We start from the raw sequence: 13,323 nt of genomic DNA on the forward strand, positions 1-13,323 counted from the left end.
ATCTATTTCCAATTAGCCTTCAAGCCATATGGTGTCTAAACTTGCATGGATGATGTATCTAAGGATGCACATTATAAACATGCTTTGGATGCTGGATCTGACCTACATTTTCCTTATGAGAGACCGGTTTTAATTGTCTGAAACATATATATGTCAAGTATACTAAATGCCTACCTTAAAGAAACTTGCGTGAAGAAGGATGCACACTACCAGATAATTTAATGATATTTTAAATCTTAACAACTATTTTTTGTGTATACCAGTTTGAGGAAAAGGTACATAAAACTAAACTGAAAACAAATTTTGTATTTAGTGGTTTTATAAAAGCCCAATAACGACATTTTTTTAAATAGTAATTTAAAAAAAATGTTTAAAAGAGAGCAACACGGTGTGTTTTCCGCCTATGGTGACGGAGTTTGGATAGTAGGAGATATATATAATAAAAAAAATTATTGAAAAAATATCGTTGAAATTGATATATATGCGGAGTCCTGTAATAAAAATTCATTCATGTCTTTACTTTCTGTATATTATGTGGATAACGGGTTTCTTTTTTTCTCTTTATATACAGTAGTGGACTTGGCAACGAATCTGACCGGAAACGGAAATATGACAGGGTCGAACACCACGGACAACGGTAAGACTGACAATGTTAATTTCAGAATGTCCACTGTAATTCGGAAGATAACAGACTACCACTAAATGACATAGAATAACGTCAGATATTTTACCCCAACCCCACAATTACGAGGAATGCTTTACAATATATAAGTATATATGTACTATCATTTCTGAATTCACACATCTCATTTAAAAAGTTCCCAAACTCGAAAACCTATTAGGGGATAAGGGGGTATTTTAAACTTTTTCAACACAAGAGTTTTTTTTTCATCAGCCCTGATACTACCTGCCTGTAGATTTAGTGTGGATTTGATTGTGAGTATATATGTGTTAAGCCAAATGGTGTCTAAACTTGCATGGATGATGCATCTAAGGATGCGCATTACTAAACATGCTTTGGATGCTGGGTCTGACCTACATTTTCCTTATGAGTGACCAGTTTTAATTGTCTTTATGTTCTCTTTCGCTTCGCTTAGCCGAGCATAAATTATTTCCTATTCTTTTTACATAAATAAAAACTCAAACACAAATATAGAAGGAGGCGACAATGTTAGCCAGATTTGTACAAAAATAAACGCGTCCATTGGTGCATCTTTACAGGCCGGTTTGGATGATATAGCACATAGGCAAGCACAGGATTAGTCCTTAAAATGCAATGGAACTCCAGGCTAGGAATCGGATCAAACTTAAATGAAACTAAACAGCAATCTACAAAAGATTTCTGCTTGATTGTTATATCAAAGTAAAAAAATTCGGAAAACTAATAGGTCGTGTCTAACTTGTCGAATGACAATAGAACTAAAGGCACGAGTTTAAATACCCTTAGACCGAATTACTACCTGCCGCAAAATAGACCCCAAAGTGATTTAAATTAAAATAGAATATAATAGATATGAAAAGAAAGCATCGATACGATACCTACTTACCGGATAGCCGAATCGATACACCCGCCGCCCCTCGCACTAAAGCAACCAGGTTCGACCCCCCAGAACACCAATCAATTTTTTATTATTATTTTTTTTTAAAATGTAACCGAAAAGAAATTTATGAAACATATATCAAGTTTATACTAAATGCCTACCTTAAAGAAACTTGCATAAAGAAGGATGCACACTGCCAGACCTGCTTTAGGTGCTGGATTTAACCTTTATTGATGACTGAGTAATTTTTGTAATAGATGCATAACCATGTTACTATAAGTCCTACTTATGTGGAATTGTATCGAGGATGCAAATTACAGTTAATTAAGCATTGAATTCGTATTGTTGTATAAGCACCTGGTCGTACCGAGAAATTGAATTTGTCGGCAAGGACGTGTTGTTATACGACCGACGACATCCAAAAATAAGAATACAATGCTTATATTTACATTCTCTAAGTTTCTGTCTTCAAAATGATTAATTTCATTCATCTTTACTATAGTATTATAAATTTAGCGATTTTCAGAACCGATGTGGTTAATAGACGTAAGAGCCATTTTGATATACATGTAGCAAATGAATATTGCGAGGGGAAAAATGACATATTAATTTTAAACGTACAATTTTTATATTTTTACAACAATTTAATGGGTTTTTGCTTTTAATCAAATTGAGCGAAAACAATATACGGTGTTCCTAGTGTAACAAAAGCGTATATTGTTCATATTGTGAATTCATTCAAGGTTTGAATGTTGTAGATTTTCAATGAATTTTATAGAGAAAATGACACTGACTGTAAATATTTTTGGTTTAAGACTGACTTTATGATAGATAACATTCGTCGTGCTTGGTAGTCTTTGAATAAGAACGTTTTCGCTTTGATTGTACGAGAATAGTTATTTCTGATCAGCACCATGTTGCTTTTGACTTAATGTTGGTTTTATACGTTTCTAAATTTAATTCGAAAGAACTTTGTTTATCTAATGCGAAGTAATTTGGCGTGGGTTAAAATTAGTACAAATAAACTCATCCTTGTAAATGTGACTCTTTAATGCGCAGTAACTCTCATTCAGTTCTATTTTCCGTGTAATCAGAGCATTTCACAATGAAAAATTGAATTCTGATTGCGTTGCCCTACTTTAAAAAAATACTGCGTATTTATTTGCGATATACCGGGTACCCAGTGTATTGAAAGCTAATTCTTTTAATTAAACGTTATAAAGGAAATAATACCTATGTGTTTTTATTCCTTATGATTTATTCATTTCTTTTATATATGCATACACGCAAAATCCTATTTAGAGAGAGAAAAATTAGATTAAAAAAAAGAGATAAAGGGTATAATTTTGTATTTTAAAAGTAAGGACGAGTTTGCGTAGTTGGTTATTTAACAACTGAATGATTTTCATCCCTACCATACTACGAGCCAAGCCCGATTTAACGGCAATCTTTGCACGTTTAACCAAAAAAAAAAAAAAAAGACGAAAATTTCGGTTTATTAAACTCTGTTTCTGTTCATAAGCATGCAGCATTATTCGAAAAAAAGAGTTCTCATTTCTTTTCCTTAAGTGATGCCAAGGCATTGCATGGAAATGACTGTAAGTGCGCGTACCAATTGCATTCAAAGAGTGTTGCAGCTAAAAAGATGCAATATGTATCACGCCTGTACATGCGCGTACGTCTCACTAGGTTGACTGACAGTCTGTGGACCAGAAGACAAAGTGCGCCAGGATCAAGGGATTCGACTTCAGCATCTGAGTAGCAGGCAATTCAAAAAGACTCGAAGAATATTTCTTTCTCTAGAATCAATAGACTTATGAACTCAATGCATTGTAGAATCCGATAAACGGATACCTGTTACCTTCTAAAATTTAAAAATAACAATCCACGATTCTATGAAGTCTCTGATGGTTTTAAGTTTTAAATCAAGTTTTTTTCTTAATTTTAAAATCTATGTTAAATTATGAATATCATTAGATAAAATATTCAGATGTTTGTATACATATAGATAACTGTTTGTTGCGTTTCCTGTGCGTGTCAATATACTCGTACACATGTATATAATCCCGAATATAGTTCATAAGATTGCTATCAATTAGCAACTGGAACCTATAGAAATGAGAAAGATCCAAAATTAAGAACACATGTTAGATTCCAAATCATGTTGGGAGAGAAAATCATGAAGACAATTGTAAAGAATTTGGAACAAAAGAAAGGCATTACAAAAATTACGATCTCGTTCAAGTGGAGATACAAAGGAATACTCGATTCTACAGGGTATACTCAAAACGTAACCTAGAGAAGCTGAAGACAAAAATCACTCCTTCACTAAGTAGAGTTCTCCAGTTTTGGTGGGACAAACTTAGTCTTCCTTTCACCCTTATTCCTTTAAAAAAAAGGGGGGTTAAAGTGTGTTTTTGAAACACTGATGCCCCCGTATGGCAGCTCATGGTAAAGAAAAAAGTTTCTCAAATGCGTCAAACTTCAAGATCAAGGTCAATAGATCAAAAGTGTTGGTACCCAAAGAAAGGGCTTGTCTCAAGGAATGTACCTGTGAAATATGAATGCTCTAGCAACAACCGTTGAAAAGTTATGACAAAGGTTAATGTTTTTCAAAAATAGATCAAACGTCAAGTTCAATTGGTCAAAATTAATGGTGCCCAAGGGAAGGTTTTGTCACAAGAAATACACATGTGAAATATGAAAACCCTAGCACCAACCATTCAAAAGTTACGGACAAGGTTAAAGTTTTTCAAAAGTAGGTCAAACTCTAAGGTCAGGGACAAAAGATCAAAACTGTTGGTACCCAAGGAAAGGTCACTCTATCACCGATTGCCATTATAATGCGTCCTTTTACAAGTCGCCAATGACTAAGCGGCGAAGTTTACAGTTACATTGGCGACTTATAAAAGGACGCATTATAATAGCAATCGGTGATAGAGTGACGCGTAAAAAAGGTATAACTATATAATGCGCTGAATTTGTAAGAAACTATGAGACATTATGTTGTGCAATAACGTACATTGGTGACAAGTGTGAACAAGTGATTTACATAAAATCAAATCTACCTTAATTCTTATGGCCCCCGTAATCGAAGATTTGGGGACATATAGTTTTTGCCCTGTTTTTCTCTCTGTTTGTCCGCAAAAACTTTAACCTTGCCCATAGCTTTTGATTTAATTGGTTGGAGCTATGGCTATCATATTTCACATGTGTATTCCTTGTGACAAGACCTATTTTGGAGTACGCACATATTTGACCTCTTGACCTTGACCTTTGACCAACTTTTGCAAAATTTTACCAAACTTTAATCTTTGCCAATTTTGACCCTTTGACCTTGACCTGGGAGTTTGACCTACTTTTGAAAAACTTTAATTTTGGCCATAACTTTTGAATGGTTAGTGCAAGAGCTTTCAAATTTTACGTTGGTTATATATGTGTGAAAGAGAATGCGAAATAATAACCCGTTAAAAGAAGACAATTTAATAACATTCATTACATGCAAAACGTACATTTCAATAATAGCACATATCACCAATGTTATTCATAATATATGTTGCCCTTTCTCCTTTTTCACTTAAATCAAAAATTTAAAAAAGGTTCTCATTCTAACACACTACTTACAGGTACAACTAGTTTTGAGGTAGAAACACTGAGTGTGACAAAAGCGTCGGGAATGAATATTCTAGGAATTGTCGTGTTCTCGTTGTTTTTGGGAGGGGTCCTTTCCAAAATGGGAGAAGATGGTGCCCCTTTGGTCAAGTTCTTTGAATGCCTTCACGTAGCAACAATGAAGTTGGTTACACTCGTTATATGGTGAGTATGACTGCTACATTAACTGGTCAAAACTTTTTTGTTTAGTACCAGTTTAGAGTAATGACTTTATATTCATATTCAAAGTAAACAGATCACTTTTGGCTAATTTTAATTTCCCTCCAAAAATAAGACTGAGAACAATGGGTTTGTATTTACAGGAATTCTCCAGTGAGGATATTTTTCCTGTTTGTATTTACAAGTTAAAGTTCAGTTTATTCACCCAAACCAAATTTTGGTACATGGGGTACATTTATAAAATATATACATTTCAAACAAACTGGTCAGGGGTACAAAAACTATACATATAGAATGCAAAATATGGTATAAAACGAAGAAAAAAAGTAATAATAAAGAAAGTGGGAAATATATCAAAGAGGACAGACAGCATGATAAACTTTAAAGATAAACATAAATATTTTTTTTTCAAGATATTTTCGTTTTGAGTTGACATTAGTTCCGTAACTTTAATAACATTCGGTCTATGAGAATAATATTTACCCAGATATTTTTTTCCTTCAATAGCTAAAGCTTTACATTCTAGAATATAATGAAATTCATCAGCAATTTGGCCATTATTACAAAGTGTACATTTTTTTTTCAGAAATTGGTATACCATACCATCTTCCAGTTTCTATTGATCAATGATAATTTGTAGTTCGAAATTTTAAAAGTTTTTTTTCTAAATTTAGGAGATGATTTACAAATATATTTTTCAAATCCAAAGTTTTGTTTAAAGATTCTGTAATTTTGTCCTTTTGAGGATTTATTTAGTCACTGAACATTGAAAATAAAAAAGGTAAAAGATTTTCTCCCTGCCTTACTCCGACATTACAGCTAAAAATTTCTGTCGACATGCCATTCATTTTTACCATAGACTTCACACCTTTGTACATATTTTGAATATATTGAAAACATTTGCCATGTATTCCATTAATATGCAACTTAGTCCAAAGCCCATTCAAAACTCTCTGGTGGGGATGATTTTACAGGAATTCTCCTTGGAGTGGAGATGATTTTCTTGATAGTATTTACAGGTACTCTCCTGTGGGGATTTTCCGGTGGAGATAATTTTCTTGTTTGTATTTACAGGTACTCTCCTATGGGGATAATTTAATAGATACTCTCTGGTGGAGATAATTTTCTTGTTTGTATTTACAGGAACTCTTCGGGGGGGGGGGGGGTAATTTTACAGAAACTTTCCAGTGGAGATAATGTTCCTGTTTGTTTTTTACAGGAACTCTCCGGTGGGAGTAATATTCCTGATTTTTTTTTTTACAGGAACTCTCTGTTGGGATTAATTTTCCTGTTTATATTTACAAAAACTCTCCGGTGGGAATAATTTCACGGGTATTCTCATGTGGAGATAATTTTCCTGATACATGTAGTATTTACAGGAAATTTCCGATGGGGATAATTTTCTTGATTGTATTTACAGGTACTCTCCGGTGGGAATAATTTTCCTGATCGCTGCTAAGTTGGTGGAGATGGAAGACCTGGCTACAATGTTTGAACAGCTAGCTTACTACATGGTAACCGTCCTGGCCGGTCTGTTTATCCATGCCTTTATCTTACTACCCATTATATACGCCGTGTTCACAAGGAAAAACCCGTTCTCGTTCATGTTAGGCATGACCAAAGCTATTCTTACAGCATGGGGAACGGCCTCAAGGTAAATCTGACGGATATGTAGGGTAAACCAGGGGGTGGATCAATCGATTCTTGATCACATCTTACAACTGGATCTTGAGATTTATATCTTAATGAAAAAAAATAAAAGCGGAAAGTTTTTACGTTTGTGCATTGAAAAAATACACCTAAGGTAGTCCGATCCTCAGGTTCTGAAAATCAGCTTTTCAATAATTGAAAATGCTCACAAAATTGTCTTGGATTTCACAGAATAACGTATATTTACCTATGGTATTTCTTCAAAGTTCATCAGTAAAGTTAATCATATTATATAGGGGAAATTATCAAATCAGTCAAATATATTTTCAGTAAATGCGAATAAAAGCACCAGCTATGGATTTTCTAATTGAAAACTGATCAAAAAATATATTTTTGGATTCAAAATTAAAGGTATCCAGGCATTTGGAGAAAATTGCATGTTTTGCACACTTATACAGTATTTTAGTTCTACTTAATTCAAGTGTTATAAAATACATAGTGAAAAAGTTTGTGTTATCATTGCAAGACATCCCAGATCATTTCTAATTTCATATCATGCTAATAAGCATTGGGATCTAATGCTAGATTAGAGGAAATTTGATTTCTTTAAAAATGAATTTATTTTTGTATTTTTCTTGGGTACAATGTCAACTTTTTATAATGTCATCTAGAAGACTTCAAGGAACCTTAAATCATATTGAGATGCATAAAATGAAAATTGTTGCAAGGAAATATTTCAATATCAAGCTTCATTTTGAGACTTTTTAAATTAAATAATAGATTTAGGAGTTATCGTTCCTATCTGAGGATCGGATATCCTTAAGCACTTTAAAACGAAAAATTGGTCTATGGATCCAGATTTCACAATTATCTTTTGAACTACGAAAAATTGGTCTATGGATCCAGATTTCACAATTATCTTTTGAACTTTTTCCTTGTGTAAAAGTTTTGTTTTCCATTGATAACATGTGATATGTTGTTACAGTTCTGCTACCCTACCACTGACCATGCGGTGTCTGGAGGAGAACAATGAGGTGGACCCCCGTGTGACCATGTTTGTGACCCCCATAGGCGCCACCATCAACATGGACGGCACGGCGCTATATGAGGCTGTGGCATCCATCTTCATTGCTCAATATATAGGCGTGTCACTCGGTATAGGGGAAGTCATAGTGGTCAGGTATACATCACATTATACATGTATGATGACTGTCATCTTATTAACTATGTAACTTACATTTTGAAATTCACAGGTATATATATTTTTAAAATATTTAAGAAAAAAATAACAAGTTTAAAAACTTTAATGGGAATTGAAGTGGGTCGGTCACGTGATCAAATCCTGTGAAGGCCGAAGGCCTTCTCAGAAGATTTGATCACGTACCGACCCACTTCAATTCCCATTGAAGTTTTTAAACTTGTTATTTATTACTTATATATACATTTGAGACGGACAATAGAATGTAATCGAATATAAATATTGCACTAACTGTACGTCGCAGATTTTGACAAATTACGCTAGCCTAGGTGTAAATCGGCTTGAAAAGCGGTCACGCTTCAAATTCATCAGGCAAAAGATTCTGTTTTGAAGGGAATATTCTGTGAAAGGCTACTTATGATCAATTATAGTGAGCATATTGGTGTCTGGGAATTTTTGTATTCATGAGAACCCATATTCGATGTTAAAAAACACAAGAAACACGTCCGATGTTTGATAATAAAAAGTTGGAGGAATTTCGGTCGGAAAGGGATGGATGGAGACACTTGTCCGGACCAGATAACTTGAAATCAAGTACAAAATTTGATCAAAAACATAAAATCTACGATTTTAGTAAGGCATATTTATTAATTTATGATGTTGACGTGGAGACACTGGCGACAGCTAGCAGCTTACATTGTTAAGACAACGTCACAACGATCTCGATGATGGAGGTGTGCCTACCGAACTTCCAAAGTGCAGTGTTTGTCAGCTGTTTGTGGCGTGATTGCATTACATTGATATTTTTCAACAGATTTTCAAATTTATTGTGAGTAAAGTTTAATGAAAAAAAATTATAGCATTCAGAGGCAACAGTGACTGTCAGCTATCATCCGCAACTGTACTCGGCAATGCTGGTACCGGACATCCATGACTGTACCTGCTCACTAATATCAAAAACGGAATGTCAGAGCAAGATTTTCCGGATTGTTCAACGTATTAAACTGTATGTTGTTAATTAAGTATGGATTGTTTTTTTTAATGAAACATACGAAATGTGTTAATAATTAATCTACTTTATGGAAGGCTGTAATCGCCAAAACGGTAACGATAACTAGCTTAGTGAATATATCGCGGAAAATATATGTGTAAGCTTGACTATGCCTAAATCCATTGCATAGATCGCTAAATTATCTCTAAAAAGTAACATTTACTACAGCATACATTTTGTATATCTATGACTGTATACCTGTGCCTGATATACAACATCTGCGACTGTACCTGTGCCGTACATACACACTACCACTGACTCAACCCACGCTTGATTAACTTAACCCGCGCTTGATTAATAACATCCACAACAAAAAATTCTGTGGATTTTCTCCGATTTAGATTTAGACTGAATTCAATCAAAGCGCAATTAACGCTAATCTTTATATTACCCATGACAGTGATACCGAGACAAACGAAGTCAGCAGTGATTAGGGAAGGATCCAAAACTTTTACAGATTTAAATTTAAAGCTTTATGTTCAGAGTACAATATGAGCCAGGTCTTTAATTTTTTTTTTTTTTGGGGGGGGGGGGCATGATTTCAATATCCTACGTGCTCAATAACAATGATGAATTTAAAATGAAACATGCTAGTATAATTATAGAAAATATACGAGTAAACAATAAACAAAGTAAAATAAAAAAGGAAATTAAAATAAATATTGGAATTAATTTGTAATCCTCAATTTTATGTTAGAAAGTATAAGTACGTCATAATATTATTAATTTCACAATTTTCATTAAACACGCAAGAGGTGTCAATGAAAAGCACAGGTTTTTTTCCCATAAATATATGTCTTACGATATATACGGGTGGAATGGGCTAATCCACCCGTTTTCAATGTGTTATATATATAAACATCTCAAGTGCACCCCAGGAAGTAGCCTCCTATATGCCCTGAAAAAGAATAGTTCCTGACAAAAAACCTTTATTTATTTACAAAGTACATAAAATTTACTAGGCACAGGTATCAAAGTTGTAAAAATAGGCTGGAATAAACCCCCCCCCCCCAAAAAAAAAATCTCAAAAGAAATAAAAATTAATTTTATATGCATGAAACAATTAACATTTTGACTGGTCGATAACCGTGGTGTGATACCTGGAATACGTAGGGTATGGTATTAAAATAATTGCTCATATAAAAGGAAATTAATGCTATAATTATCGATAACATCCGAAGAAAATATTTGTATAAGTAAATATTTTTATTAGATCCACCTCTCTAAGATTCTGCTGTACTGTCCAGACAACTCTAGAAATTTTACACCATGACTGTACCGGTGCCTGATTGACAACATCCACGACTGTACCTGTCCAGTACACACACTTTATTCTACATCCATGACTGTACCAGTGCTTATAAACAACATCCCTGACTGTACCTGTGCCTTATAAACAATATCCCTGACTGTACCTGTGCCTTATAAACAACATCCATGACTGTACCTTTGCCTTATAAACAACATCCATGACTGTACTGTGCCTTATAAACAACATCCATGACTGTACCTGTCCAGTACACACACTTTATTCTCCATCCCTGACTGTACCTGTGCCTTATAAACAACATCCCTGACTGTACCTGTGCCTTATAAACAACATCCATGACTGTACCTGTGCCTTATAAACAACATCCATGACTGTACCTGTGCCTTATAAACAACATCCATGACTGTACCTTGACTGTACCTTTGCCTTATAAACACCATCCATGACTGTACATGTGCCTTATAAACAACATCCATGACTGTACCTGTCCAGTACACACACTTTATTCTACATCCATGACTGTACCTGTGCCTTATAAACAACATCCATGACTGTATCTATCCAGTACACACACTTTATTCTACATCCATGACTGTACCTGTGTCTTATAAACAACATCCACGACTGTACCTGTCCAGTACACACACTTTATTCTACATCCATGACTGTACCTGTGCTTATAAACAACATCCATGACTGTACCTGTCCAGTACTCACACTTTATTCTACATCCATGACTGTACCTGTGCCTTATAAACAACATCCATGACTGTACCTGTCCAGTACACACACTTTATTCTACATCCATGACTGTACCTGTGTCTTATAAACAACATCCACGACTGTACCTGTCCAGTACACACACTTTATTCTACATCCATGACTGTACCTGTGCTTATAAACAACAGCCATGACTGTACCTGGCCAGTACTCACACTTTAATTTACATCCATGACTGTACCTGTGCCTTATAAACAACATCCATGACTGTACCTGTGCCTTATAAACAACATCCATGACTGTACCTGTCCAGTACCACACTTTATTCTACATCCATGACTGTACCTGTGCCTTATAAACAACATCCAAGACTGTACCTGTGCAGTATACACATCTTACTCTACATCCATGACTGTACCTGTGCCTTATAAACAACATCCATGACTGTACCTGTCCAGTATACACACTTTATTCTACATCCATGACTGTACCTGTGTCTTATAAACAACATGCACGACTGTACCTGTCCAGTACACACACTTTATTATACATCCCTGACTGTACCTGTGCTTATAAACAACATCCATGACTGTACCTGTGCCTTATAAACAACATCCATGACTGTACTTGTCCAGTACACACACTTTATTCTACATTCATGACTGTACCTGTGCCTTATAAACAACATCCATGACTGTACCTGTCCAGTACATACACTTTATTCTACATCCATGACTGTACCTGTGTCTTATAAACAACATCCACGACTGTACCTGTCAAGTACACACACTTTATTCTACATCCATGACTGTACCTGTGCCTTATAAACAACATCCATGACTGTACCTGTCCAGTACACACACTTTATTCTACATCCATGACTGTACCTGTGTCTTATAAACAACATCCACGACTGTACCTGTCCAGTACACACACTTTATTCTACATCCATGACTGTACCTGTGCTTATAAACAACATCCATGACTGTACCTGTCCAGTACTCACACTTTATTCTACATCCATGACTGTACCTGTGCCTTATAAACAACATCCATGACTGTACCTGTCCAGTACACACACTTTATTCTACATCCATGACTGTACCTGTGTCTTATAAACAACATCCACGACTGTACCTGTCCAGTACACACACTTTATTCTACATCCATGACTGTATCTGTGCTTATAAACAACATCCATGACTGTACCTGGCCAGTACTCACACTTTATTCTACATCCATGACTGTACCTGTGCCTTATAAACAACATTCATGACTGTACCTGTCCAGTACACACACTTTATTCTACATCCATGACTGTACCTGTGCTTATAAACAACATCCATGACTGTAGCTGTGCCTTATAAACAACATCCATGACTGTACCTGTCCAGTACACACACTTTATTCTACATCCATGATTGTACCTGTGCCTTATAAACAACATCCACGACTGTACCTGTGGATATATACATACTTTATTCTACATCCCTGACTGTACCTGTGCCTTAAAAACAACATTCACGACTGTACCTGTTCAATGCACACACTTTATTCTACTTCCATGACTGCATCTTTGCGTTATTAACAACATCCAAGAAAAGTTACTCAAGGCTCTACTAAAAGTTTGTTCTTTTGTCGTTTGTGACCCGAACCCCCACCCCCAATGCAACCCCCACCCCGTCAAAAAAATTGAATCATATGCCTGCAAGAAAGCTTGGGATTTATTCTTTTTTTAAGAGGAAATACTCCTTCTTTCGATATACTCCATCCTCGCCTTCACAACTTCTGCCAAGTTTTATTATTAATGTAGAAGAGTTTATAAGTAATAGATTAATTATTTTAAAACCAGTGTCAAAAAGTTAACTGCTCATTTAAAACTCTTCTCATAAAGAGGGGGAAGGGTTAGACAATTTTATAAATTGAAATCGGGCTTTAAACATAACAAGTGATCCAGATTTTCAAATACTCATGGTAATGGATAAATAACCATCAAATCTCTCCGTATGTTTAACTTATGTAAAAGTCAACTGACATATTAGATTCATTGGCAATAAAATGA

At 35.0% G+C, this 13,323-nt stretch overlaps 1 protein-coding gene across 2 annotated transcripts in view; it reads left to right on the top strand.

Annotated features, from left to right (window-relative positions):
- The window catches only part of LOC133200758 (excitatory amino acid transporter 3-like), a 35,016-nt gene that overhangs the window by 14,620 nt on the left and 7,073 nt on the right, over positions 1-13,323 (top strand). For both annotated transcript variants that reach the window (XM_061336544.1, XM_061336545.1), the window contains exons 6-9: positions 572-637; positions 5,168-5,357; positions 6,793-7,026; positions 8,008-8,202. In XM_061336544.1, coding sequence (XP_061192528.1) covers positions 572-637; positions 5,168-5,357; positions 6,793-7,026; positions 8,008-8,202 — 685 coding nt within the window. The remainder of the gene's footprint in view (positions 1-571; positions 638-5,167; positions 5,358-6,792; positions 7,027-8,007; positions 8,203-13,323) is intronic.

The sequence above is a fragment of the Saccostrea echinata genome, unplaced genomic scaffold (assembly GCF_033153115.1).
Source record: "Saccostrea echinata isolate AGI-Se365-2 ecotype Australia unplaced genomic scaffold, CSIRO_AGI_Sech_v1 ptg000041l, whole genome shotgun sequence".
Taxonomy (NCBI): Eukaryota; Metazoa; Mollusca; class Bivalvia; order Ostreida; family Ostreidae; genus Saccostrea; species Saccostrea echinata.